Below are 26584 nucleotides of genomic sequence, written 5' to 3'. Positions count from 1 at the left end.
ATGACTTAATCTTGGAAGTGTCACTTCTGTCATACTGCACTGGTCAAAGCAGTCATAAGCCCACCCAGATTCAAGGCAGGGGTTCAGGATTTGATGGAGGAGCATTTAAGATCATATTGTATAAAAATGTGTGAAGGATGATATTGTTACATCCAACTTTGAAAAACACAATCTGACCTACCATTTTTCTTTTTGTTGTTTTTTTAATTTATTTTTTATTTCAGGATATTACAGGGGTACAAATATTTAGGTTACATATATTGCCCTCGCCCCACCTGAGTCAGAGCTTCACGTGTGTCCATCCCCCAGATGGTGTGCACCACACCCGTTAGGTGTGTATATACCCATCTCCTCTTCCCCCCTCCCATCTGCCCAACACCCGATGAATGTCATTACTATATATGCACTTAAATGTTGATCAGTTAATACCAATTTTGATGGTGAGTACATGTGGTGCTTGTTTTTCCATTCTTGGGATACTTCACTTAGTAAAATGGGTTCCACCTACCATTTTTCTAAATGGGCCAAAAGCAAAGAAACCACTGAAGAAGCAGTTTACAGAAACAGAGCACTGGAAGAGGTCTTTGTGAACACATAATCTTCCTACCCAACAATGAGCAAGTTACTCCTGAAAGGATCCCTCCTCAGGCTAGTATAGAAGGCCAAGGGTATTAGGCTTAGTGTAGAGTTGGTAATAGAACTACCTATATTATGACAAAGCAGTTGCACAGACAAAAATTAAAATTAAAATTAAAAAACTACCTGTACTGTCAGCTCCTAACCATGTGTGTGATCTCAGGGATAGTAAGGTATTTAACCACTGGACCTTCTAACTTCATCTTTAAAATAAAGGTAATTCTTGATTACATTTCATCAGTGTTGTTGTGAGAACCAAATAAAATACTGTATGTAAAAATAAATTTGTTGCAAAAATGTCCACAAATAGACCCCCTAGTGGACCCCTCCCTTTTGACGATGCAACTGTGGAAGACTTATCTTTGCCACCACTTTTCCTCCATGGTGGTCACTCTCCTGTTCCTTTTGTTTGCCTGTCTCAGAAGTGGGCATGTTGAAGATCAGAGAGGGCAAATAACCCAGACAGGGTCACACCGCCAAGAAGCCAAGAAAGATCAAAACCCAGATCTTTCTGGGATGCTAGATTAAGATTTTCCATTCTAAAGTCCTCCAGCCACTGACATTTTCCACTAGGTGACTCTGACCTTAGCTAGGAAGCACACATAGTAGCCAGGTATCTGGATTCACACTGTCTGGGTTCATATCCTAGCTACACCACTTACTAGCAGTGTGACGTTGGGAAAGATCATCATTTCCTCATGTGTGAAATGTAAATAAGACCTCCCACAGAGGGTTAAGGAACCTCGTCAATGTAAGACACTTAAAATGGTGCCTTCAACCTAACAAACACTTTGTGTTTGCCAATGTTACAATCACTACTACATACTTAGTAAATAATAGGTGCTAAATGTTTTAAGGTGAGAAAGTTAACATTCAAGAACGCAGGCCAGGTGTGCTGGCACCTGCCTGTAATTCCAGCTACTTGGAAGGCTGAGGCAGGAGGAGCGCTTGAACCTAGGAATTTGAGGTTGCAGTGAGCTATGATGAGGCCACTGCACTCTAGGCTGGGCAAGAGATCCTGTCTCAAAAAAAAAAAAAAAGTAATGAAATATAATGGTGAAATTCCCTTGAAATGACAAGTTCATTTTGGAGAAATCTTAAAAAAAAAAAACAAAAAAAACAACCCACAAAACTCTTCCATTTGTCAGCTTGAAATCTATGGAATTGCAAGCAAAATAAAGATGGAACTTTGCCTCTGACTAACTCCTACAGTACCAAATAGTTTCTGTGCCTCCAGCATACACCATCACAAGCGGTCCTGAAAAGCTTTTTCATCCTACTTGAACCCAGCACAGTCCACCCTACATGGACTCCTCGGCCGGCTGCTTCCGCTTCAATCGTTTCTCCACCCCTTTCCCATTCGGCGCTCCTAAGTGACGTCAGAAGCGGGCGCCGACACTGCAGCAGCAAGTGTCCGCGCCTGCGCTCTGCCCTGGCGGCGGCCCAGTGCGGAATCCCCAGCGTGCCGGCTACCGAGTGGCTGTGGCCGGTCCGTAGCCTGACAGGTCCTTGAGCCGAGGACCATGAACCGCAGCCGCCAGGTGACATGCGTGGCCTGGGTCCGCTGCGGCGTGGCCAAAGAGACGCCAGACAAGGTGAGGCCCGGTCGCTGGGAGAGTGCGGGAGCGGCTTCTTCACGGCGTGCCGGGTCAGCCCCGCCTGGGGACCCTGGACCCGGAACGCGGGGCCTCGCCAGCCTAGTGAGACTTGCTGCGGGGAGGCCGGCTCTGGCCCGACTGTGGTGACTAGAGCTCGGCCCGGAGGGTCTGGAGCTCCCGGGCCTGGGCAGTCAGGGGCCGCGCCTCTCCACCGCTCCTACCCCACGCCCAGCCCCACCCCCGAATTCGCACGCACGTGGACTTCGCGGACTGGAAAGGGGGGTGTGGTGGGCTGCTGCTTTGGTTGAGAAACACCCCGAAAGGCTTTTTGACAACCCCACAGCTTCATTCCCTCCCCAGTGCATTTTCAGGCGTAACTGGGAAGAGAGCACAGCTGGGAAAACTCCACTTTCCACTCCTGTGCTCGGTGTTGGACGCAGGAAGGATGAATGTGGTGTAGAAAAACGGGTGTGCAGGCTAAGGTGTCGTGAGGCTGGAAGTTGAATTCGGAGTTTTTTGAAGTAATCCAAGTGAGATGATGACGGCAGTGGGGATGAGAGGTAAATGTGACACGTAATGAAAAACCTACAGGAGTTGGAGACTAAGTCTAACAGATGACGATCACTTAATTTATTAATCAAATTCCAAGTGCTTTTGTTCGGGGTCCTGAGATAGGCACGAACAAAACAGAAAAGTCCCTGCCTTTGTGGAGTTGACATAGGCACATATGGTATGTCAGTGGGAATGAGTGCTATTAAAGAAGTAAAGGGGTTGAATGTAATTGATTTGAATGTAATTGATTGGGGCAATGATGACAGAGAAAGTGACAGCAGTGTAAGTAGATGGGACATGGAGTTAACAGTAATGAGAGATTGGAATAGTCCCAATAGTTTTAAATTCCACAAGGGCACAGACTGTTTTATTCACCACTGTTTATTCAGTGTTGCCCTAACAATAGGCACTCAATATATATTTGTAGAATAGGGACAGAAAATCATTTCATATTAAAAATTGTTGAAAAAGGAAACAGTTGTTATTAAAAAGGGACATATATCCTTTCAAATACTTGAAGATAGTGATTTGTAAATGAATCTACTCATTGAAAACACTTGGGCAGCTTCAAATACTGATACCTGTGTTCTACTCCTGAGTATTGTGATTTAATTAGTCTGGAGTGTAGCCCAAGACTTTTAAAAGATCCCCTAGATGATTCCAATGTGCAGACAAGTTTAGGAACCATTGTTTGAAGAGTTTATAGGAAAAAGAGATGGAATTTATTTTATGAAATCCCAGAAGGGAAAACTTGGACCTATAAGAGAAATTGAACAAATAAGTATCTTTTAATTAAACTTAAGAAATAGCCTTTAGCTGGTATGGTGGTTCTTGCCTGTAGTCCCAGCTACTTGGGAGGCTGACTTGGTAGAATCACTTGAAGTTGGGCATTTCAGACCAGCTTCTTGATATAGCAAGACCCTCATCTCTTTAAAAACACAAAACCTTGATCCTTTAATTTATGGAGCTGTCCCACCATGAAAAGTCATTCTTAAGAGGATTTCCATATCACTAGAGGCACTTTAGTAGAAATTGGGTGATTGATTGATCATCAGTCATTAAGCATTGCTGCCATGGGCCAGGCATTAAACTATGTACTTAGACAATTCAGTTTCTGTCTTCAAGGAACTTAACAGTTTAGTAATAATGAGGTATTTTAAAGATACTGAAGTATTGATTGGTGAGGGAATGTCAGTTTTGAAGTAGAGTGACTTCAGTTTTGAATTTGTTAATATTCGGATAAAGGATGTTCAAGTGAGAAATCTTATAGGCAGTTGGAGGAATGGAACTGGAATATAAGATGAGAAGGGAAAATTTGGAGTAATTAGTTCAGAGGTGGTAATTTTAGTCTTAAAAATGAATGAGTTTTACAAGGATGTGAGCCTAATGAATGACTACTTAGCAGTGATAATAGAGAAAAGAGCAGAGGACCAATGCAAGAGTGGTTTGTTAAGGAATGAATGCCCACAGGGAAGAGGAGAGGTGCTCTACAAGGAGCCAGAAATAGTTAGAAGAAAACCAGATGCACCGCCACAGAGCCACTTTACAAAAATCAGTTTGGGGTTTTGTTTTAAAGAGAGGGAGGTAGAATAGAATGAGCATGGTTTTTGAATAGTTTCAAGGTGGGAAGGGATCTTAATTATAAAGACCTGTAAAAACTCCATTTCTGTTAAATATAGAAGAGTCTAGATTGATGTTTGGATTCTTGAAGTTATATTACATTTGTTTGCAAACTTTTTTTTTCTTTTATTTCAGGGTTTTATGAGAGTACAAACATTTTTGTTACATTTTATATCATTGCCTCTCCCCAGCCAGGGTTAGAGGCATGCCCCCCACAATGCTCACCATGTCTTATAGTTGTGAGTTTACTTCCCACAATCCCCCATCCCTGGAGAAAATTACTACCATGTGAGCGCCATAGTTTTAGTACCAATTTGATGGTGAGTACAAGTGGAGCCTATTCTTCCAATCTTGTGTCACCTCACTTTGGATAATGGGCTGAAGCTCAATCCAGGAAAATATAAGAGGTGCTAGATCACTGTCATTTCTTATAATTAAGTAATATTCCACTGTATACATATACCAAATTTTAATAATCCACTCATGAATTGACAGGCACTTAGGTTGTTTCCACATCCTTGCAATAGTGAATTGTGCTGCCATAAACATTCGGATGCAGGTGTCTTTATTATAGAATGTCTTTTGCTCTTTAGGGTAGATGCCTAATAGTACTATTGCTGAATTAAATGGTATTTCTATTTTTAGCTCTTTGAGGTATCTCCAAATTCTTTTCCACAGATGTTGCACTAATTTGCAGTCCCACCAACAGTGTAAGAGTGTTCCTGTGTCTCCTCATCCTCACCAGCATTATTTTTGGATTTTTTGATAGAGGCCAATCTCACTGGGGTTAGGTGATATCTCATTGTGGTTTTGATTTGCATTTCTCTAATGATTAGAGATGTTGAGCATTTGTTTATATGTTTGCTGGCTTCTTTGCAAACTTCTTTTTAATTGAAAAACTTCTAATGATTTCCCTAAATATATTGTAATGAAATGTTTGCTCTCTTATAGGTAGAGCTAAGTAAAGAAGAAGTAAAACGTCTCATTGCTGAAGCAAAGGAAAAATTGCAGTAAGTTTAGGAATGTTGATGTCTGTAGTAAAGTAAAAATAAAGTATGTGTCTTAAATAATGATGACTAAGTGGTCTTGTTATTGGAAGGGGCCATCTGAGGGATTTTTTTCTTTGTGTTTTCATTCCCATAGAGAAGAAGGTGGCAGTGATGAAGAGGAGCCAGGCAATCCTTCAGAAGATGGCATGCAGAGTGCACGTACCCAGGCTCGACCAAGGGAGCCCTTGGAGGATGGTGACCCAGAGGACGACAGGACGCTAGATGATGATGAGCTGGCTGAGTACGACTTAGATAAATATGATGAGGAGGGTGACCCAGGTCAGAATTCATTCACTTCTACTGGTTTGTAATTATAAGCTCCATGCATTAGATCATGCTTGTGGTGTTCCAGAGGTTTACTCTGAGATTTTATTGTCCCTGACATCAATCAAACAGTTTAGTTCAAGAGTTAAAGAGAACATCTTTCCTAAACCAGTTTGGAAGATAAGCTCTAACCCACTAATCCAAGCTGTAAATCCAAGATCTAGAAAAAAATAATAATATTGTATATTTTATTGCATATATCAGGGATAATTATAACCCAATTATGAGTTTTTGTGTGCAGTTTTAGTGTACTTGAACTTATATCTATATACCTTTTCCTCCACTGAATGAATTTTTTAGAGTACAGTAGTCCCCCCCCCCATCTGCTTTCCAGTTTTCAGTTACCCACGGTCAACCGTGGTCTGAAAATAGTTGAGTATAATACAGTATTTTGAGAGAGACCACATTCACACACAACTTTTATTACAGTGTATCATTATAATTGTTATATTTTATTGCTGTTAATCTCTTACTGTGCCTAATTTATAAATTAAATTTTATCATCGGTATGTGTATATATAGGAAAAAAACGTAGTATGTAGAGAGTTCAGTACGATCCATGGTTTCAGGCATCCACAGGGAGTCTTGGAATGCATTCTGCAAGGATAAGGGAGGGCTACTATATGTGCATTTTGAGATACTGTTGTTGGAGATAATTATAACAGAAGCATTGAATCACAGGTGGGAAGAGAGAAAGGTAGAGCAGAAGGCAGAGAAGTTCATGTAGAAAGCCTTGGGGGGAATAAAGTGAGCTGGGAAGAAAGCTATGCATATTCCCTTCTGGGGAAAGGAGTGTAAAGATGAATGGAAAAGGAGCTGCAGAAGCTGGAGGAGCTCACTTAGTTGTCTTCTGGAATATGCTGGCCTGGGTGGCGCTAACCTCCAATCTTGGGTTTAAGAAATAGGCATTCAGCTTTAGCACACTGAGCAGGTTAAATAAGTTATTTATTTAACTTACAAATTCCAGTTAGTCTGCATCTCTGGGACCTGTGGGAATCTGAGAGCTAGAATCAGCAACTCCCAAGTCATAATATCAGGAAGTGTAGATGATCTGACGCAAAAAATTAACTCTTGATACTAATGTTATCTGCTACAAAGCAAAATCACAGCCATCTCACTGATGGTTAAAGTACTACATAAGCAAGTTTTGTCGCAGTTATAATCAGGCACTAAAAATTGTCCTTATCTGTTAAGAGTATCATATTGAAAAATCGAGGAAAATATGTTCTGTAGGATTTGCTTTGAAAAAGTCCAGAGATGGGAGGAGAGGAAGGGTAGAAAAAACAACATTGAGAAATATTAATTGTCAAAGCTAGGTGATACAAGGTTCACTATGCCCTGTCTACTTTTGTTTGTGTTTGAATCCATAATACAAAGTTTTTTAAAAATATGGCTTGATGATGGGCACAGTGGGATATTTGGAAGAGCAGTCAGTATTGTCGGCATGTTTAAAGAACAGGTCATGGAGACGTGGTGTGTGTTGGGCACAGGAAGATCAGTAAATAATGGACAGGTAAGGAGAAACAAGGAAGTAGGTTCTGAGTGGAGACAGAATTGACCAAAGTAGTCAGGGTGAAAATTAGCAGCCTTGGCCTGGATGCCTCAAATGGCGCATGTTTGAGCATTGTAGACAACATTATGGAGTTAGAACTGAGCCAAATAAGAGGAAGATAAAGTGTAATGTGGCAATGTATAGGAAGTCTTCAGTGTCGTAGCAGTGTTGAGCTAGATCTAGTGTATACGATGGGGAGAGGAAACAGCCTGGATAAAGACGGAAAGTGGAGGAAATGTTGGGCATTTTGATCTATGTGAGTGAAGCACTGAGAAGATGGACGGGGAGTTGGTAGAAAGTCTAGAAAACCTTGTTGGGTCCCAGAGAGGTTAGAATACCAGGCTTGGGAATCTCTATGTTCTCTGTGCAGAGGAAAATCATTAAAAGTTTCTGATAACACATAATTGGATATAAACTTTAGAAGTCAACTCAGGCAGCAGTGGAGAATGGGTTGGGAGATAGGGTGAACCTCTCCCTGGAGGATCAGTAGACTTAAGATGAATTAGGCCACACTGCTTCACTTGACCAGCCTTAAAAAATGGAAAAAAAAAAAAAAAAAAGAGGCCAGAAGCAGTGAGGGCCTGGCTTGGGGCACTAGGAATGAGAAGGGCATGGAAAAAAGATTGCCAAGGTAGCTGGGAGTTTTGCATCATACTCATAGTTGGCTTTCTTCCAGAATTGGTACCCCTGCTTTTCATCATCACTGGTATGCCTCTTTTCCTCTAGACAAGAAGTAACCCTGACTTTTTTTGCTCCATCTACATCAAATTTTATTGTCATTTATCCATTTTTCCATCTAGACCAGGCGTCCTCAAACTACGGCCCCGCAGGCCACATGTGGGTGTTTTTGCTCATTTTTTTTTTTTTACGTCAAAATAAGATATGTGCAATGTGTATAGGAATTTGTTCATATTTTTTTTAAACTATAGTCCGGCCCTACAACGGTCTGAGGGACAGTGAACTGGCCCCCTGTTTAAAAAGTTTGAGGGCCCCTGATCTAGTTGATCATTCCTCCTTATTCCTCATTTCCCTGGCCATCTCTCCTATGCACTCCTACTGACCTCATTTTCTTTTATGTGCAGTACTGAGAAAGTATTACCTCCATTTACCAGTGGCACACAGCTGGTGAAAGATGATGCTGAAGTTTAAACAGTCTCTAGCTCTAAAGCCTTCATTCTTTTCAGTGTACTTCACTAGATGTGGCCCAGCAAGGGATAGTTTTTCCCCTGGACTCTGGTTGTGGGCCCCAGCCATGTTAGGGAAAGAGTGCCATGTGAATACAGAGAAAGGAACAGCTAACTCAGCCTGGAGAGATGGCATTTTTCCCTTCTGTATATGTATATCAGACATTTAAGACCCATCAGTACTGCCTTCATAAAGTAGCTTTCTCTAACAATTCAGGGTGTCTTCCTTTTCCTGAGTTATGTTACTCTGCGTCTACTCTGTTACACTGTGCCATCAAAGAATAATTCCGTTTTCAAGTAAGTTTAGTGAAAAGGGTACACAGTATTTCTTTTTTCAGATTTTTAAGGCATATTAGCATATCAACAGTTCTGACAGTGCATGCAATAAAGCAACCTGGTTAACTTTGTGAAATACATCAATTTCTCAATTTTATTTGACCAGGCAACCCTTATTTATTTTGTGCTGATTTCAGTGTTTCAGGGTCATTTTATTTCCGGGTTCTCAAGGCTGCCTCTCTATAGCACCTTCAATCGTGATTGCTAGGAGCAAGCTAGAGAATATGAAGAGAGTTCTAATATTTGCTAAAAGGGTTTAATTCCCTGATTTACTTCTTTTTCATTGGAAGATTGTGAATTCCAAGACTATCAGAAATGCGTTCCATCCAGACCAGTACCCAGAGTTAAAAAAAAAAAACAAAAAGAAATGCCTTCCATAGGTCTACTATAAATGGCTTTTAAATTCCTGCTTCTTATTATGCAGTTTTCTTTCACAACTGTGGATGATTCAGAGTTACTTATGAAATAGATGGTTGGATCCAAGTCCAAAGATGGGTGTTTTAGAAAAAATGTTTTTGTCGAGATGACTTTTATTCATTTCAATTTATGAATTCTTACAGATGCTGAGACTCTTGGTGAATCTCTCTTGGGTCTTACAGTCTATGGGAGTAACGATCAAGATCCTTATGTTACTCTGAAAGATACGGTAAATTTACATCACTTTTATAATCATGTTCCTTTTTTTTTTTTTTAATTTAAAAAATTTTTTTAGAGACAGGGACTCACTGTCATCCAGGCTTGAGTACAGTGGCACAATCATAGCTTACTGTAACTTTTTAAAAAAATGTTTAGTTTTTTTACTAAGGGATAGGCGGAGTGAGGTTCAATTTCTTTTTTCTTTTTTTTTTTTTTTTTGAGATAGAGTCTCACTCTTTGGCCCTGATAGAGTGCAGTGGCATCATCATAGCTCACGGCAACATCAAGCTCCTTGGCTCAGCCTCCTGAGTAGCTGGGACTATTGGTGCATGCCACAACACCCAGCTAATATTTCTATTAGTAGAGGTTGGGGTCTCACTCTTGCTCAGGCTGGTCTTAAACTCCTGAGCTCAAGCAATCCTCCTGTCTCAGCCACCCAGAGTGCTAGGATTATGGGCAGATGTGAGCCACCACCTGTAACCTTGAACTCTTGGACTCAAGCGATCCTCCCACCTCAGCCTCCAAGTAGCTGGGACTACATGCACACAACACCATGCCTAGCTAATTTTTAAATTTTTTGTAGAGACTGAGTCTCACTGTTTTGCCCAGGCTGGTCTCAAACTCCTAGTCTCAAGCAGTCCTCCCACCTTGGACTCCCAGAGCTCTGGGATTACAGGCATGAGCTACTATGCCAGGCTAATTATGCTCTTAAGTGTTTGAGAAACCTTACTGGATATCTACTTCTAGCCAATGACGTATTTTCTCTCCACTTAGGAACAATATGAACGTGAAGATTTCTTGATTAAGCCCAGTGACAATCTCATAGTTTGTGGTCGAGCTGAACAGGACCAGTGCAATTTAGAGGTGCATGGTAAGTGAATTAAATCCCTTACTAAAAGGTTTTCTAAGTGATATTAAAATAATAACAGTAATAGTTACTGTTATGAAATTTTAGGTGCCAGATCCTGTTGTACCTCATTTAAATTGGTTATATAGTTAAATTCTGCACAGCCTACAATTTCCTGATTATTGTTCTGGGCACATGTAGTTGGATATATCACTTTGGTACCTAACTTTGTTTTATGGAAGTAGGTCCCCTGGAAACTTTTTGTAGGGGTTTTTAATCTTTTTTTTTTTTTTTTTTTGGTGGGGGGGACAGTCTCACTCTTATTGCCTGAGCTAGAGTGCAGTGGCATCATTATAGCTCACTGCAACCTCAAACTTCTGGGCTCAAGTGATCCTCCTGCCTCAGCCTCCCAAGTAGCTGGGACTACAGGCACACACCACCACACCCAGCTAATTTTTCTACTTTTAGTAGAGACCAGCTCTTGCTCAAGATGGTCTGGAACTCCTAAGCTCAAGTGATCCTCCCACCTCTGCCTCCCATAGTGCTAAGATTACAGGTATGAGCCACCGTGCCCAGCCTTTATCTTTCATTTAAACACGTTTGCCAGTTTTTTGCTTCTTCCCCCCAGTGTAAAAAACAGGAAGTAAAACTATATATCAAATATAAGAAAAATGTATAATCAATCCTGTTACCCTGAGGTAATAATTTGCCACCCTGGTTTTTTAGTCCTAGTTTTTCTTTTTTTGTCTTGGCCACTTTTACTTTACATAGATTATACTAGATAGGATTTTATCCTGCTTTTTTATAGTTATTTCAGATATTTCCCCTTTGCAAAACATTTTTATTTTCTTCAAAATAATTCAACACAGGGGGCCACATTTCTCTTTTGGAATCAAAACATCTCGGTCACCTTTCCCACTTCAGGGAGTGTTTGCACCAAAGCCAGAGGTGAATGCTTTGCAGTAATTTGAAACAGGCGTGAAAATATAAGTTTTTAAATCATATTTTTTAATGTTGATATTTATTAATTGAATGCCTTGGTATTTGGTATTTTGGTATTTTTCACTTGGTATTTTTTATGTGAAATCTGTTTCATTTTTTATATACTAAAATAGACTTCTAAGATATCTGGAATATGCTCTACAGATTTTTGCTGTTGTTTTTCTTGCCCATTCCTCTGTGCACATATCCTCAGACAAGTCCATCCTTGCCCGGGTACTTTCCACCCCTAGCAGTCTTCTGTTCATCTGTCTTGAAACTTTGAAGATTTAAAGAGATTATTGGGTTGATAAGACCTTTTATTATAGGAGGCACAGTTGTACAGTTTGAAAAAATAGGCTGGGCGCGGTGGCTCACGCCTGTAATCCTAGCTCTCTGGGAGGCCGAGGCGGGCGGATTGCTCAAGGTCAGGAGTTCAAAACCAGCCTGAGCAAGAGCAAGACCCCGTCTCTACTATAAATAGAAAGAAATTAATTGGCCAACTGATATATATATAAAATTAGCCGGGCATGGTGGCAAATGCCTGTAGTCCCAGCTACTCGGGAGGCTGAGGCAGTAGGATCGCTTGAGCCCAGGAGTTTGAGGTTGCTGTGAGCTAGGCTGACGCCACGGCACTCACTCTAACCTGGACAACGAAGCAAGACTCTGTCTCAAAAAAAAAAATAAATAAATAAAAGGCTTAATGTTTATTGCTGTCCTCTAGGTTGCTTCATCACTGGTCCCATTGATTAGCTCAGATTTATGTAACACTTCAGAATCCTTAAGGCTGTCTGTGGAAAGCCTATAGATTAGACCCGTTTTATCCCATGGCTCATTGTCATCTATTTTTGAAATCTTTTTTGAAAAGGCTTTAAATAGCAGGCACTTTAATATGAAGTTATTCTCTCTAACTCTTGGTATCTTTGAACTTTTACATATTTCAGATGAAAACCATTTGGTGTTAATTTGCTTTTTAAGACTAATTCTAATTTCAGGAAGTTGAAACTCTGTTAGAGTTTGTCTTGATTTTTATGCATTCTCATCTGAGAATTTATAATCATTCCTTTGAATTCAACAAGGATCAGAGAGCAGTTGAGAAAGAAGTGAAATAAAGCAATTTTATTTCCATTTCCTTCTAAGTTCGGTCATTGTAGATGTACTTTATTACTTGGGTTTGGAGGGAATCTTCAAACTGTCCAGCATATCTATTCAAAAATAATTTCCAGGCCGGGCGCGGTGGCTCACGCCTGTAATCCCAGCACTTTGGGAGGCCGAGGCGGGCGGATCGCTCGAGGTCAGGAGTTCGAAACCACCCTGAGCAAGAGTGAGACCCCCGTCTCAAAAAAAAAATAATAATAATAATTTCCAAATCATATTGATTTCTCATAGTTAAAAGAGTATGTTTTCAATTATTACCAATTTTATTTAAAACGTAAGCCAAGTACAGCGAACGTGGTTGAGGTTTTTGCAGGACCACAACCTAATCATTTTGAATATGCATTCTCATCATAGTCCAATGTGATAGAACATGACATGGAATCTGCTAATCCCAAAAATCTATCCCAGAAGCAGAGGTCTGAGGAATTTTTTTTAAAATCCTTAGCTTATTTTATCATTTACCTCTATCTTCATAAAAAGCATACAGAGGAGGGGGTTTCTGGCTGTTGGGCTGTATTTTGTCAGTGTTTCACTGTATAATTTTTAAAAGACTTCTTAGGCTAGGTGTGGTGGCTCACGTCTATAATCCTAGTACTCTGGGAGGCAGAGGCAGGAGGATCACTTGAGCCCAGGAGTTCGAGGTTGTAGTGAGCTATCCTGATGCTACTACACTCTAGCCAGGGTGACAGAGTGAGACTCTGTCTCAAAAAAAAAAAAAAAAAAAGATTCTTAGTCATAGATTTTAACAATATTTTTGTTTCTTTACATTTTGACCTTGAAAAAAATAAAAAAACATTATAACCATGAATGTTAAAAAGCTAATTCTAGGCCGGGCGTGGTGGCTCACACCTGTAATCCTAGCACTTTGGGAGGCCGAGGCGGGTGGATTGCTCAAGGTCAGGAGTTCAAAACCAGCCTGAGCGAGATCCGTCTCTACCAAAAATAGAAATAAATTAATTGACCAACTAAAAATATATATACAAAAAATTAGCCAGGCATGGTGGCGCATGCCTGTAGTCCCAGCTACTCGGGAGGCTGAGGCAGTAGGATCGCTGAGCCCCAGAGATTGAGGTTGCTGTGAGCCAGGCTGACGCCACGGCACTCACTCTAGCCTGGGCAACAAAGTGAGACTCCGTCTCAAAAAAAAAGCTAATTCTATTAGTTTCCATATTCCAAAAGGGTGTCCTCAAGAGCTTTCTTTACATTGTTGGCCTTCATAAACTTTTTTTTTTTTTGAGCCAGGGTCTTACTCTTGTCACCCAGGCTAGAGTGCAATGGCCTCATCACAGCTGACTGCAACCTTAAACTCCTGGCCTCAAGCAATGCTCCTGCCTCAGCCTCCCAGAGTGTTAGGATTACAGAAGTGAGCCACCATGCCCAGGCCATAAACTTTTTTAAATATTAAAGAAGAATAAATTTTGACAGGCATTTAGATTTCTATATATGAATTCTCTCCAGTGCTGTTTTTTGTTTGTTTTTACTTATAGTCAGCTAGACCTTTAGAAGATAAAGTAAGTACTTCTTGTAGAGATCTTATGAGTGTTTGTTTTCTGTAACAAAGCACTAGACAACAGGACCATTTATCTGGCAAGCATGCAGGTGAAGTATCTGCCAGTGTTCATGGTCCCCTTTGGGGCATGATACATGGTGGAAATAAATTAGGCAGATTTTCACCTAGCAATAATGACTTTGGAATCTCCTTTTAATGTCATCGTGTGTCTCACTTTAAGCATCATGGCTCCTATTGGTTTAATAGTCTACTTTTGAATGGGAAGTGATTTCTGATGACTCTTGTTCTGATGCAATAAAGTCCCTTTTCCCAATCTTTCAGTTTACAATCAAGAAGAAGACTCTTTTTATGTGCACCATGATATTCTCCTGTCTGCATATCCTCTGAGTGTGGAATGGCTGAATTTTGATCCTAGCCCAGATGATTCTACTGGTAATTGGAAAACTTAAGATTGCTCAATGGTTACTAGTCCTGTATGGTTTTTTTCTAGCTACTTAAATTCTGTGTTCTCTTGAATGTTTTCAGAATTGTTGCTGATATTTTATAAAGCTACTGTCATTTTATGAAGTTACAGTTATATGGTTTTTAACACACTATCACTTAATTGTTTGGGGGTCTGTATATCTCCAGACTTGAGATAGGCTAAGGAGGTAGCTACTCCAATGTAGCTGAAGGACAGGGCCTTGAAAGCCTTTTGGATTGTGGAACTGTCAAGGTCCCATAAAGACCCTGTATAAAATGGTGTGATGATGTGTCTGATGTTAGCAGCTTGAGTTCAGTGGCATAATCTGTTTTAGAAAACATCAGATAAAACTGAAGTGAAGAGACTTGGCACAAATAATTAGGTTCTCACATTAGTCTTTTAACCACATCTGCACACAATTAGTTGCCCCTTTCTGTACTTCTTAATAAAGGTAAACACTGATAATACTGACATCTTACATCTTGTTTGCAAAGCTTGTTCACGTTCTGATCTGCTCTTCATGCCCATAACACCCCATGAAGGAGGAAGGGAGGTGGGTTATTCTCATTATATAAGTGAGGATGCTGGGGCCAAGAGATTGAATCTTTGTCATTCAAATTGTGGTTCAAAGACTAACAGCACAGCATTGGCATCATCTGTGAGCTGATTGAAATGCAGACTCGGGGCCTACCTACGACCACCTGAAATTTACATCTTAACAATACTCACATGATGCCTATGCATATATAAGTTTGAGAAGCACTACTCTAAACCATTACTTAATCTACAATGTAATGTATTTGATTAGAAGTTATATGTCTTTTTTTTTATAATCATAAGTGCATTGTGTCTTCCTGTAGGAAATTATATTGCTGTGGGAAACATGACCCCCGTTATTGAAGTGTGGGACCTTGATATAGTGGACTCTTTAGAACCAGTATTCACACTTGGAAGTAAGCTTTCAAAAAAGAAGAAAAAGAAAGGAAAGAAGGTAAAGAAGTTAATAGATATTTAAACTCTAATGACAAATGGAAATAAGTTTATAGGGGATTAGGGGCATGGGATGGGGGTGAGAGAGTGAAGAACATATACTTGTCCAATAAAATATTCTTAGTGAAACACGACAGGTAGTTATAAAGTTATTGCAATGTCTAGTTTCAAAAAGCCCATCCAAGGAAAACTTATTTCTGATTGTGTAAAACCTCCATTGGCATGTTATTCTGTATTACATAAAACTAGTTCAAAATTAGTGTGTTCGTATGAATAGCTACCATATATGAAAGACTCTCAAGTTACAATCTTCCTTCACATATTATAGATATTCATACTAATATACTAGTTTTGCACTTTTAAAAAATTTTGATTTAGCCTATAGTGTGTTGAATTCTAAATATCTGTGTATTCCTGTAGCTTTTTAAACTGGTAGGTTTGGGGGATGATGATGAACAAGATTAATATTTGTAGAATCATAGCACCTAGATTAAGAACTACTATAGCTGGGCCCAGTAATACACACCTGTAGTTCCAGCAGCTTGGGAGGCTGAGTTGGGAGCATTGCTTGAGTCTGGGAGTTTAAGACCAGCTTGGGCAACATAGTGAGGCCCTGTCTCCAAAAATCTAAATAAATAAGAATAAAAGGGCTACTATAGTTTCTTCCCTGTAAAGAGTATTTATCATGGATATTTAAAGTAACAGGGAGGTAAAGTGTTTATTTCTTTAGTTCTTCAAGCAAGTTTAATATCAAAAAAATAATCTTAAGGTTGCAAATTAACATATCAATTTTTATAATGGGGGACTTGAAAACAAAAAGTAATTAAAACAATTATTACAGAGTTCCTCAACAGAAGGGCATACTGATGCTGTCCTTGACCTTTCATGGAATAAGCTAATCAGGTAAAAAGAAATGACATTTGAATGATTGTAAAAGACTGTCACCATGTGGTCTTACCTCATGCCTACCTACACCTGACTCTCTACTTCATGTGTTGTGGGCCTTTTTGTCCATCCTGTCTTCGTTCCCTGCAGTACCCGTTGCCTGCGGGGAGGAGCTCTGCTGTCCGTATCTTTGCGTCCCCCACACCCCCTGCCCGCTCTTCACTGCAGGTGCTCATTACACGTTGGTGACCAAGTACCCTCCTCTCTACCACCACTGGAAAAAAACAATGCATACCGCAGTGCGGCTGGTACAGTAGGATGTGTTTCTTCCCAGAAGACGTTTTTTTAACTTCGTTTAGTTTTCACTCCTCATCCCCATTCTCTTTTATTCTTTTTTCTTTAAGTGATGGCAAAATATGTCTAACATAAAGTTTACCACTTTAACAATTTTTAAGTGTACAGTTCAGTAGCGTTCAGTACAGTCACGTTGTTATGCAGCCATCACCATCATCCATCTCCAGAACTTTCTCATCTTCCCAAACCAAAACTTTGTACCCTTTAAACACTAACTCCCCATTCCCCTCTCCCCCAGCCCCTGACAGCCACCATTCTACTTTGTTTCTGAATTTGACTATTCTAAGTACCTCATGTGAGTGGAATCACACAGTATTTATATCTTTATGGTTGGCTTATTTCACTCAGCATAACATCTTCAAAGTCATCCATGTTGTAATATGTGTCAGAGTTTCCTTCCTTTTTAAAGCTGAATAATACTTTTATATACCACATTGTGTCATCCATTCATCCATCAGTGGACACTTGAGTTGCTCCCACCTTTGGCTACTGGAAATAATGCTGCTGTGAACGTGGGCATACAATATCTCTTCAAGTCCCCCTGGGTTAGGTACTCAGAAGTGTTCTTGTTGGATCTTATAGTACTTCTATTTTTAATTTTTTTTTTTTTTTTTTTTTTTTTTTTTTTGAGACAGAGTCTTGCTCTGCTTGGGCTAGAGTGCAGTGGCATGATCATAGCTCACTGCAATCTCAAACTCCTGGGCTCAAGCCATCCTCCTGGCCTCAGCCTCCTAAGTAGCTGGGACTACAGGCACATGCCACCACACCTGGCTTATTTTTTCTATTTTTCAAAGAGACGGGATCTCATTCTTGCTCAGGCTGGTCTCGAACTCCTGACCTCAAGTGATCCTCCTCCTTTGGTCTCCCAGAGTGCTAGGATTATAGGTGCAAACCACCACACCTGGCCCTGTTTTTAATTTTTTGAGGAACCACCATACTATTTTCCGTAGTGATTGTACCATTTTACATTCCCACCAGCAGTGCCCACACAAGGGTTCCAGTTCTCCATACCCTCCCAACATTTGTTATTTTCTTTTTTTTTTTTTATGATAGCCATCCAATGGATGTGGAGTGGTATCTCATTATAGTTTTAATTTGTATTTCTTAATGATTAGTGATGGTGAGCATCTTTGTGCTTATTCATTTGTATGTCTTCTTTGGAAGAAATGTTTATTCAGGTCCTTTGCACGATTTTTTTAATTGTGGTGTTTGACGTTGAGTTGGAGTTCGCATAAATTCTGGATACTAACCCCTTATACACATGATTTGCAAATATTTTCTCCCATTCTGTGGGTTGTCGTTTCACTTTCTTGGTGGTATTATTTGCAGCACAGGTTTTTCATATTGATGATATCTTATTTCTTTTGTTGTTGTGTTTAAGAAACCATTGCCTAGAGATCATGACCATTAACATCTGTGTTTTTTTCTGATAGCTCTTACATTTAAGTCTGTGATCCATTTTGAGTTTTTATGTGTATGATGTAATGAAGGGGTCCATCTTCATTCTTTTGCATGAGGATATTGAGTTGTCACTGAACCATTTGTTGAAAAGACTGTTCTTTTCACCATTGAACATTTAATAGTCTTGGCACCCTTGTCAAAAACAAATGTACAGGTTTATTTCTGGACTCTTAATTCTGTTCCATTGATCTGTATGTCTCTCCTTATACCAGTACCACATTTTTGTGATTACTGTAGCTTTTCAGTAAATTTTGAAATCAGGAAGTGTGAGCTTTCCAACTTTGCTGTTCTTTTTCAGTATTATTTTGGCTATTCTGAGTCCTTTGCATTTCCATATGAATTTTAGAATCAGCTTGTCACTTTGTGCAGAAAATATCAGCTGGGACTCTGAAAGGGATTGGTTGAATCTGTATATCAGTTTGTAGCTCAATCTGTACATGTAGTATTTCCATATTATTAACAAAATTGTCTTAAAGTACATGGGTGTCTTTCCATTTCCTTAGATACTCTTTCTTTTGACAATCTTTGGTAGTTTCAGTGTATACGTCTTACATTTCTTTTGTTAACTTTATTCCTAAGTATTTTATTCTTTTTGATGTCAATCCTTTTCTTATATTTAATGCTATTGGTTTTTAAAAGATTACCTGATTTGATTCTTTTTCAGAAATGTGTTGGCAAGTGCATCAGCTGACAATACTGTAATTCTGTGGGATATGTCCTTGGGGAAACCAGCAGCTAGCCTTGCCGTACACACAGACAAGGTATGGGACTTAGTGGATCAAAGGAAGTCTAAAAAATCTGGGACAAATATTGGCCAAAAATAATCCCAAACATTTATATATGGCTTTTCATGTAATTTTATATGGTTTACAAAGCACTTTGACATATTGTGTCATTGAATTTTCACAAAGCCTTTTGTGACAGGTATAATACCCATCTTAGAGATGCAAAAATGAGTGCCCTGTAACATTTTTACAGAGGCTCCTAAAAATGGATGGTGTGAGGGCAGAGTGTCAGTCACAATGATTTTAAGGAATCTAACAGATCCATTACTACAGCATGCCTCAGGGGTCTAATTCACTAATGCACATTTTGGGACTTGTGGAACATGTAGAGTTGTTCAGATATGTTTGGCTACTTCTCTTTTTTGCCCAAATATCCTTTAACATTTAAGGGGCAATAAGTATTCTGCCAAACACAGTTTGGGGAATGCTGCATTGTGTCTTTGAGTGCCAGTCTTTACTTGGGAATACTGTTTGCCCTTTTGATTATGAAATACATTTATGTTTCTTCAAATAGTACTGAATTTCAAAGGGAAAAATTTATAGAAACACTACCAACTTGGTTCTTGCCACACATTAGGTAATTTTACCAAGAGCAAATACAGATCTCTTCATTTATGTTTCCTCCCTTTAGGTCCAGACCCTGCAGTTTCATCCATTTGAAGCACAGACTCTGATTTCTGGATCATACGATAAGTAAGAAAGCACATCAGGAATTAGTGTTGCTCTGTTTTTATCCTCTGGAACTAATTCAGAAAATACCACTTAATACCCACACAAGGCCGGACATGATGGCTCATGACTGTAATCCCAACACCATGGGAGGCCAAGGCAGAAGGATTGGGTTGAGGCCAGGAGTTCGAGACCAGCCTGGGCAACATAGCAAGATCTCATCTCTCAAAAAATAGAAAAATTAGCCAGCCATGGTAGGCACACACTATAGTCCCAGCTACTCAGGAAGCTGAGGTGGGAAGATCACTTGAGCCCAGGAGTTTGAGGTTACAGTGAGCTATGACAACACTATTGCACTCTAGCCTGGGCAACAGAGCAAGATTCTGTCTAAAAAAAAAAAAATACACAGAATATATTAATGAAGTCATCTACATGTTTAAATTGTTAGCACTGCTTATTTTTCCTTTTCAACTCTGGCCCTTTGAGTCTGTAAGGAAACATGGTTTTCTGTCATAAAATGTAACTATAGAACTAGAAGCTTCTTTGATTTTGAAGGCGTATGATTATAACTATTGCTGTGAAACAAACCATCCCAAAATTGAGTGGCTTAAATAAGCGCTTATTTCTTACACCTCTGTGAGGTTGAGCTAACCTAGGCTGGATTCAGCTGCTAGCTCTGCTAACATGGGTGTGTTCAGGCTGGGCCAGAGACCTGTGGTTCTCTTCCTGGTGGTTTGCATCCTCCTGGTCCCAGCAGGCCAGCCCACACCTGTTCTCAGGGCAAGGTCAGAAGCGCAGCAGGGATACCAAGACCTCCTGAGACCTAGCCTCAGAACCTAGTATACTTCTGTCTCGTTCTCTAGGCTAAAACTGGTCACATGGAGCAGGGGGATGCACTCTGACTTTATGGAAAGAATTCCCGTGTCACATGGAGCAGGGGGATGCACTCTGACTTTATGGAAGGAATTCCCGTGTCACAGGGCACAGATAGAGGGAGAAGTGAAGAATTGGGGCCACTACAGTTAACCACAGGGGGTTTCCATTTATATCTCTGCTCCTTTTTTACAGATTGGGTCTAAATGTGGGAGAGACAGCTAGTGGAAGCTGAAACCAACTTCTTATCCTTTTGAGGAATGATATGTTTACATTTTTAGTTATGATTCATACAACATTATAATAGTATTTCTATCCCTTGGTTCCTCTAACATAATAACCTGGTTATAGACAATAAGTGTGGCTATGTTGTGAGTTATCTGGTTCTGAGCTTGACCAGGGAAGGGGGCATTTGAGATTGTCCTGGACTTTTGGAAATAGGATTCATCTTGTAAGTGGAAGATCTGACCTGGAGGTCAAGAGCACTGTGCCATCAGAGCCACCAGTGCCATCAAGTGTTAGGACCAGAATCTACCAATTAGTGAAACTCAATTCTTTTTTTTTCCTACTTTATTTAGAACCTTAAAACAGCCTTTAACTGAATCTTGACTTCACAATGCTATTTTATTACCATTTTGTTATATGTAAACTTAAAACGTACTGGAGAATCAAACTCTTAAAACCCTAGTTTTGTCTGAATGTGTCCAGGTCAGTGGCTTTGTATGACTGCCGAAGTCCAGAGGAAAGCCATCGAATGTGGCGATTCAGTGGGCAGATTGAGAGAGTGACTTGGAATCACTTTTCACCCTGTCATTTTTTGGTAAGAGTATACATGTTACTGTTTGCTTTTCTAGGTTACTAACAACTTATTTTTCCTTAATTCCATAGTAGAGACAATATCTGAGAAGTTTTTCCTATATTAATAGTGTAAAACTTGCATTTATGGTTAAAAATAAGATTTTTTTCTTAAACAGAATGGCTCAGCCACAGAAAATTAGTGAACATGTAAATGGTCTTGCCAGTTGCCAACCACTCCAAAGTATGCCACATTTTACTTGATTTTGATTATTTTTCTGCAGAGTACTTTGAAATATTAAGCATAGTTAAAATTATTTTTTGTTTTTAATGGTTAAATCAAAGAAGATATTCTTTTGTGTAAATCCTCATACTTAAATGGAGCTCTAGTGATGAGAATGCCAGCCTATTTAATAGCTGTCTTCCAAATGGGGGGAGGGGGGGAGGAATGTAAGACCTTTCTGTAAATGCCCGTCTTGTCCGTAGAGTAACAATTTTCTGTGTACCATCACAAAATTCCACTGATAGTTCAATACATGCATAAATAAAATCCCAGCTTTTATCCAGAAGGGAAGATAGAAGAAATCCATGTTTCCCAGTCTTCCTAAAGTAAATATGTAGTGCTTTGCAAAGGAGGGAAAGAGTCTCTAAAAAATAGCTTTCAAAAAAGTGGACAGTTTGAACAAGGTTCCTGAAGTAAAGATTCTGAGACACTTAGTGTCTCATCCTTATTAAAGGCAATGGTGTTCCCAGCCATGCTGCCTGAAGCCAGATTCCATTTTAGTTGTCAGGAATGAAGTTCCAGTTGTATCTGCATGTTGTACTTTGGCTCTCAACAGTCTGGCGTATAGATTTCCTAAGGTTATTAGCTAACATATGGTCATAGATACTAAAATCACAAATATTTAGGGAAGTCAGAGATAAAATGGTTCACTTCTCCCTCCAGTCTCAAAGGAGGAGACCACCCTACTCTTCTCCTCCCCAGCCCAGCCCAGCCCAGCCTTCAAGACTCCTCAGTTGTCCTTCATCCTTTTTTCTTATACTGGTTACTGCCCTTGGCCTGTATACAGGCTCAGGTCTCTCTCTCTCATCCTTGTCTCTTAATTCCTTCATTTCCTTTCCCTTTTTTTATTATGTAAGAACCCTCTCTAATCAGCCATTCTGTCCTTATCTGATTGAATTTCTCTGCTTCCATACTGACAGTGTTGATCTTCCCTGACCCATTTCTGTGGGTCCTCTAATCAGCCTGCACCTGGAATAGCTGTGCTCACCAGGCCGCTGCTCTCAGCATGCTCTTTTAACTTTACACGCCCAGGTGTATCTGCTGTGTTCTCAAGGATGTAACTCTCACATCTGCTTCCACATCCCTAACCCCATTCCTTGCTGCTCACCATAGCTTCGTGCTTATATCCAGAGGCCTAATAGACACATCAACTGAATTAGTCCATGTGGGTGCAAACTGAGTTCCTCTAAAAGTAAATTATGTCCATATTAATTTCTAATTATAATTAGCTCTGCCAATAAGTCAGATACATAGCTGGTTTTTACTATAACTTATACTTTTTACCCATTGCTGAAGTTTATTGTCATGTAGCATGATCTTGCCCATCTTTTACTCTTTCCAGGCCAGTACAGATGATGGCTTTGTATATAATTTGGACGCACGTTCAGATAAGCCAGTTTTTACACTTAATGCCCACAATGATGAAATCTCTGGTGAGCAAGAATAGTGTTTCTTTTATTTTTATTAACTTAGGATGAAGTAAATCTATATTTTAAAGTGAGATTCTCTGAACTTATCTTCCTATAGGTCTTGATCTAAGCAGTCAAATCAAGGGCTGTCTTGTGACTTCTTCAGCAGACAAATATGTGAAGATCTGGGACATTTTAGGAGACAGGCCAAGTCTAGTTCATTCTAGGGACATGAAAATGGTAAGAATTTCCCTGGGCATCTTTGTTTTGTTTATTCCGTTTCTAACCTTGTCTTCCTCTGGGAATCATTGCATTAAAGAATATGGGTGTGTTAAAGGGGTTCATTTTGAGCTTAAGTCAAATTTGGTGGGAGTTTTATCACTTGGGACAGTTTGGAGGAATTTAGTGAATCTCCTTTTCCAACTCACATGATTAACAGTTGCTTGGTAAAACCAAGAAGGAATAGAACACTGCACAGCTCTTCAAAATCATATATATATGTGTGGGTGTATATACATAAAAATGGAAAGGCAGGTTACAGAATCAATTTTTAGGACCATCCCGTGCTTACATTTAAATACCTAATTGCTTAAATGCTTATATTTAAATCTAGCAGATTATATCCCAGAAAATGAACAATGGTGATCTTGCTGAGAGATTTTTTTGTTCATATTTTCTATGATGCACATGTATTATCTATTAATACAATTATAAAAAAGAAAACAGAAGTTTTAAAAAGACTTATTATAGTGACCTCTGGTATGATTGTCATTGTTTTAAGGAGAGCTAATGTTTCTGGGAATACATAGCAGATTAGATTAAGGAATCTAATAGAATGATAATGAAGATGAGAGACCTGAGTGGTCAGAACATGCACATGTCCCCATGGAATGGCCGTCATGTTGAACTTGTCCGGCTTCGTAGGGCAGTAATATCTCTTGCAACTTGACCATCAGCTACATCTGCAGTGGGCTTGAAAGATACTGGTGAGTTGGTTTTGAGTAAACATTTTAAGTCGTAGGTTCTTAGAGATAAGAGTAGGGTCTAGACATTAGGGCTTTCTGGAAAGATTGAAATCACTGACTTGCTGTTTCTTTTCTCTCCAGGGAGTTCTCTTCTGTTCTTCATGTTGCCCTGATTTGCCATTTATTTATGCCTTTGGAGGTCAGAAAGAAGGGCTTCGGGTCTGGGATATAAGCACAGTCTCGTCAGGTAAGAAGCTTTAGTATCTGTTCTGTTTGAATGAGTTCTGTAGGGACTAACACAGAATGTGTGTGACTTGAATACATTAGGTAGAGAACAAGCTAGTATGGTCTGTGTAGGAAATAGATGAGATCAAATGTAATTTGGAAGTCTTCATGTTCACAAATAAGTTTGTCCTAATTTCCATATTCAGAGAATTATCCAATTAAAATTTTTAAATTGAAAGATCTTCTGAGAAAGCTGGAAGAATGGCCTTTCCCCTTTCTAATGTGAATAAGCCTGTCCTTTTCTCAGCTACATTCTATACAATCCAGCTTTCCTGAGAGTGCCACTCCCCTCCCTGCAGGGGATCCTGGCTGCTTATTTATTACTTTCAGGTTGTCTAGTGTGTGCTATAGACACAGGTAATATATCCACACTGTATGATTCCTGATTTCTCTCTGGGTTATTCTTATGGTGAGGTGTGTGTATGTATAATCCAAAAAGTTCTATGCTGGTTATGATACAGAGAGAAACATTCAGAAGTAGAATGAGGGAAGGATAAAGTCACTGTTATAAAAGATGGGACATCTGTTATTAGGGCAGATTAGATAAGTCTTATAGCAAACAAAGTAAAGCACAAAAAAAAATTGGACCATTTTTAAAAATTTACTTCATTCAGAACATAAAACTTTTGAGTTGTTTTACTTTCCCATTTATAAAGTACTACTTAAATATATTTTCATAGGCAAAATTTCTGCTCTAGAGTCGAGAACCTCATTGCTCATTTTTGCATTTTATACTCTTAATTTCCTGATCTGATAGTTTAACTATTTGTGTTTTAGTAAATGAAGCATTTGGAAGAAGAGAGAGGCTTGTTCTCAGCAATGCAAGAAATTCATCTATTAGTGGCCCTTTTGGAAGTAGGAGCTCAGATACACCAATGGAGTCTTAAAGAAGATCATATAATTTCCTGTTTTGTTAACCTGAACTGAGAGTTTTAAAAGGTGGCCTAAGACTTCCTACTGCCTGACATTCCTTTCTGCAACTGTGGAGACAGAGTCAGTCTTTGTGATTACATTTCAAACAGGTGACATACAGGGCTCTTGTTGCATTTCTTATAAAGAATAAAAAAGATTTTAAAAAGTAATTCCTTAAACATGCCATCTGTCACAGGCAATCTAGGTTTGTAAAATAGGTAGTAATTTAGAGTTTTAACCACTTCAGGACCAGTGTTGACTATAGTCGATAGCCACAGATAAATGTACACAGTGACTTTAGCCTACAGCCATGATTGACTTTTCTAATTTTTCATTTATCAAAATTGTGAACATTTAAAAATAATGTAATGAAAACATATGTATATGTTACCTATTCTGATTGACATTACAAGTAAAGCTGCCTGTAAAGTAAAACAAGCTTTCGGTGCTTTAAAGCTTTCACAAGAGCAAAACGGATTCATCCTCAATGCACAGCACAAACTATCACATGGACTATGAGTGCCGGCTGTGGGCAAGGTTTCCCAGCCAGTGAGCGTGGTACCAAAGTGGTTAAAGAGGGAAAATCCTGTGGTTTTAAAAGATGAGTAAACCTGGGCCTGGAAAGGTCGTGGTTTGACAGAGGACACGAGTAGAGGCAGAAACTCCACTTTCCTAACTGTTCTCAAATCAATGCTCATGATTTAGAAGTATTCCCAGTACTACTATTAATTTACTTACCAAATTCTAAAAGTGACATGCAGTGTCATCAAGGAGTAGAGTGAAACCATTCCCCGAACAGCGCTAGGCACAGAATAGGTAAGATTCAGTGTCAATAAGAAAATCTTTTCACCTAACAAGGGATGATTCCAATTATAGTCTTTCTATTAAGTATGAATTTTAGCAGGTATTAGTAGTGTGATTTATGAGACCCAACCCTAACTTGGTAGAAGAGTTATCAGTTCATGAGCCATTAATATTTCCTGTATAATTCATGAAGGTGGCTTCATTTTAGTGTTAATACTACAGAATGTCATTTGTGTAGCAGTTTGAGTTCACCGAAACCTCTTTCTACAAGACAAATGTGTAAATTAAAGACATTAAACGATGGAATAACTATTTTGGTTCTTTTTGTTTTGATTTGGCTTTTATATATGAAAATAAGCTCCAAATCACTAAAAATTTAATAACAGCTAGAGAGAGAGACCTCACAGGTTTAAACTCAATAGTAAATTTTCTCTCAAATGTTTTCTCCTATAAAGAATATCTCTAGGCCAGGCGTGGTGGCTCACGCCTGTAATCCTAGCACTCTGGGAGGCCGAGACGGATGGACTGCTCAAGGTCAGAAGTTCAAAACCAGCCTGAGCAAGAGCGAGACCCCCGTCTCTACTATAAATAGAAATTAATTGGCCAACTAATATATTTATAGAAAAAAATTAGCCGGGCATGGTGGCGCATGCCTGTAGTCCCAGCTACTC

At 39.4% G+C, this 26584-nt stretch overlaps 1 protein-coding gene across 1 annotated transcript; it reads left to right on the top strand.

Moving 5' to 3' along the window:
• Positions 1-2020: 2020 nt before the first annotated feature.
• PWP1 (PWP1 homolog, endonuclein) lies at positions 2021-26225 on the top strand. Its single transcript, XM_012772782.2, has 15 exons — positions 2021-2231; positions 5358-5416; positions 5550-5734; positions 9412-9497; positions 10262-10358; positions 14302-14412; positions 15304-15434; positions 16275-16336; positions 18798-18894; positions 19550-19611; positions 21169-21280; positions 22881-22971; positions 23066-23187; positions 24054-24159; positions 24975-26225. Exons 1-15 carry the CDS (start codon positions 2160-2162, stop codon positions 25082-25084), a joined length of 1503 nt encoding a protein of 500 aa, XP_012628236.1. The 5' UTR covers positions 2021-2159; the 3' UTR covers positions 25085-26225.
• The last annotated feature ends 359 nt before the right edge of the window (positions 26226-26584 follow it).

The sequence above is a fragment of the Microcebus murinus genome, chromosome 10 (assembly GCF_040939455.1).
Source record: "Microcebus murinus isolate Inina chromosome 10, M.murinus_Inina_mat1.0, whole genome shotgun sequence".
Lineage (NCBI taxonomy): Eukaryota > Metazoa > Chordata > Mammalia > Primates > Cheirogaleidae > Microcebus > Microcebus murinus.
Note: the sequence above shows the minus strand (reverse complement) of the source record. Positions and strands in the feature narration are given on the sequence as shown.

Bases quoted from the DNA above. Each gene is read 5' to 3' on its own strand.
- PWP1 (XM_012772782.2), top strand. From the start codon at position 2,160: ATGAACCGCAGCCGCCAGGTGACATGCGTGGCCTGGGTCCGCTGCGGC. The intron at 9,498-10,261 runs GTAAATTTACAT...CTCTCCACTTAG, and splicing joins ATGTTACTCTGAAAGATACG to GAACAATATGAACGTGAAGA. The intron at 22,972-23,065 runs GTGAGCAAGAAT...ATCTTCCTATAG, and splicing joins CCACAATGATGAAATCTCTG to GTCTTGATCTAAGCAGTCAA.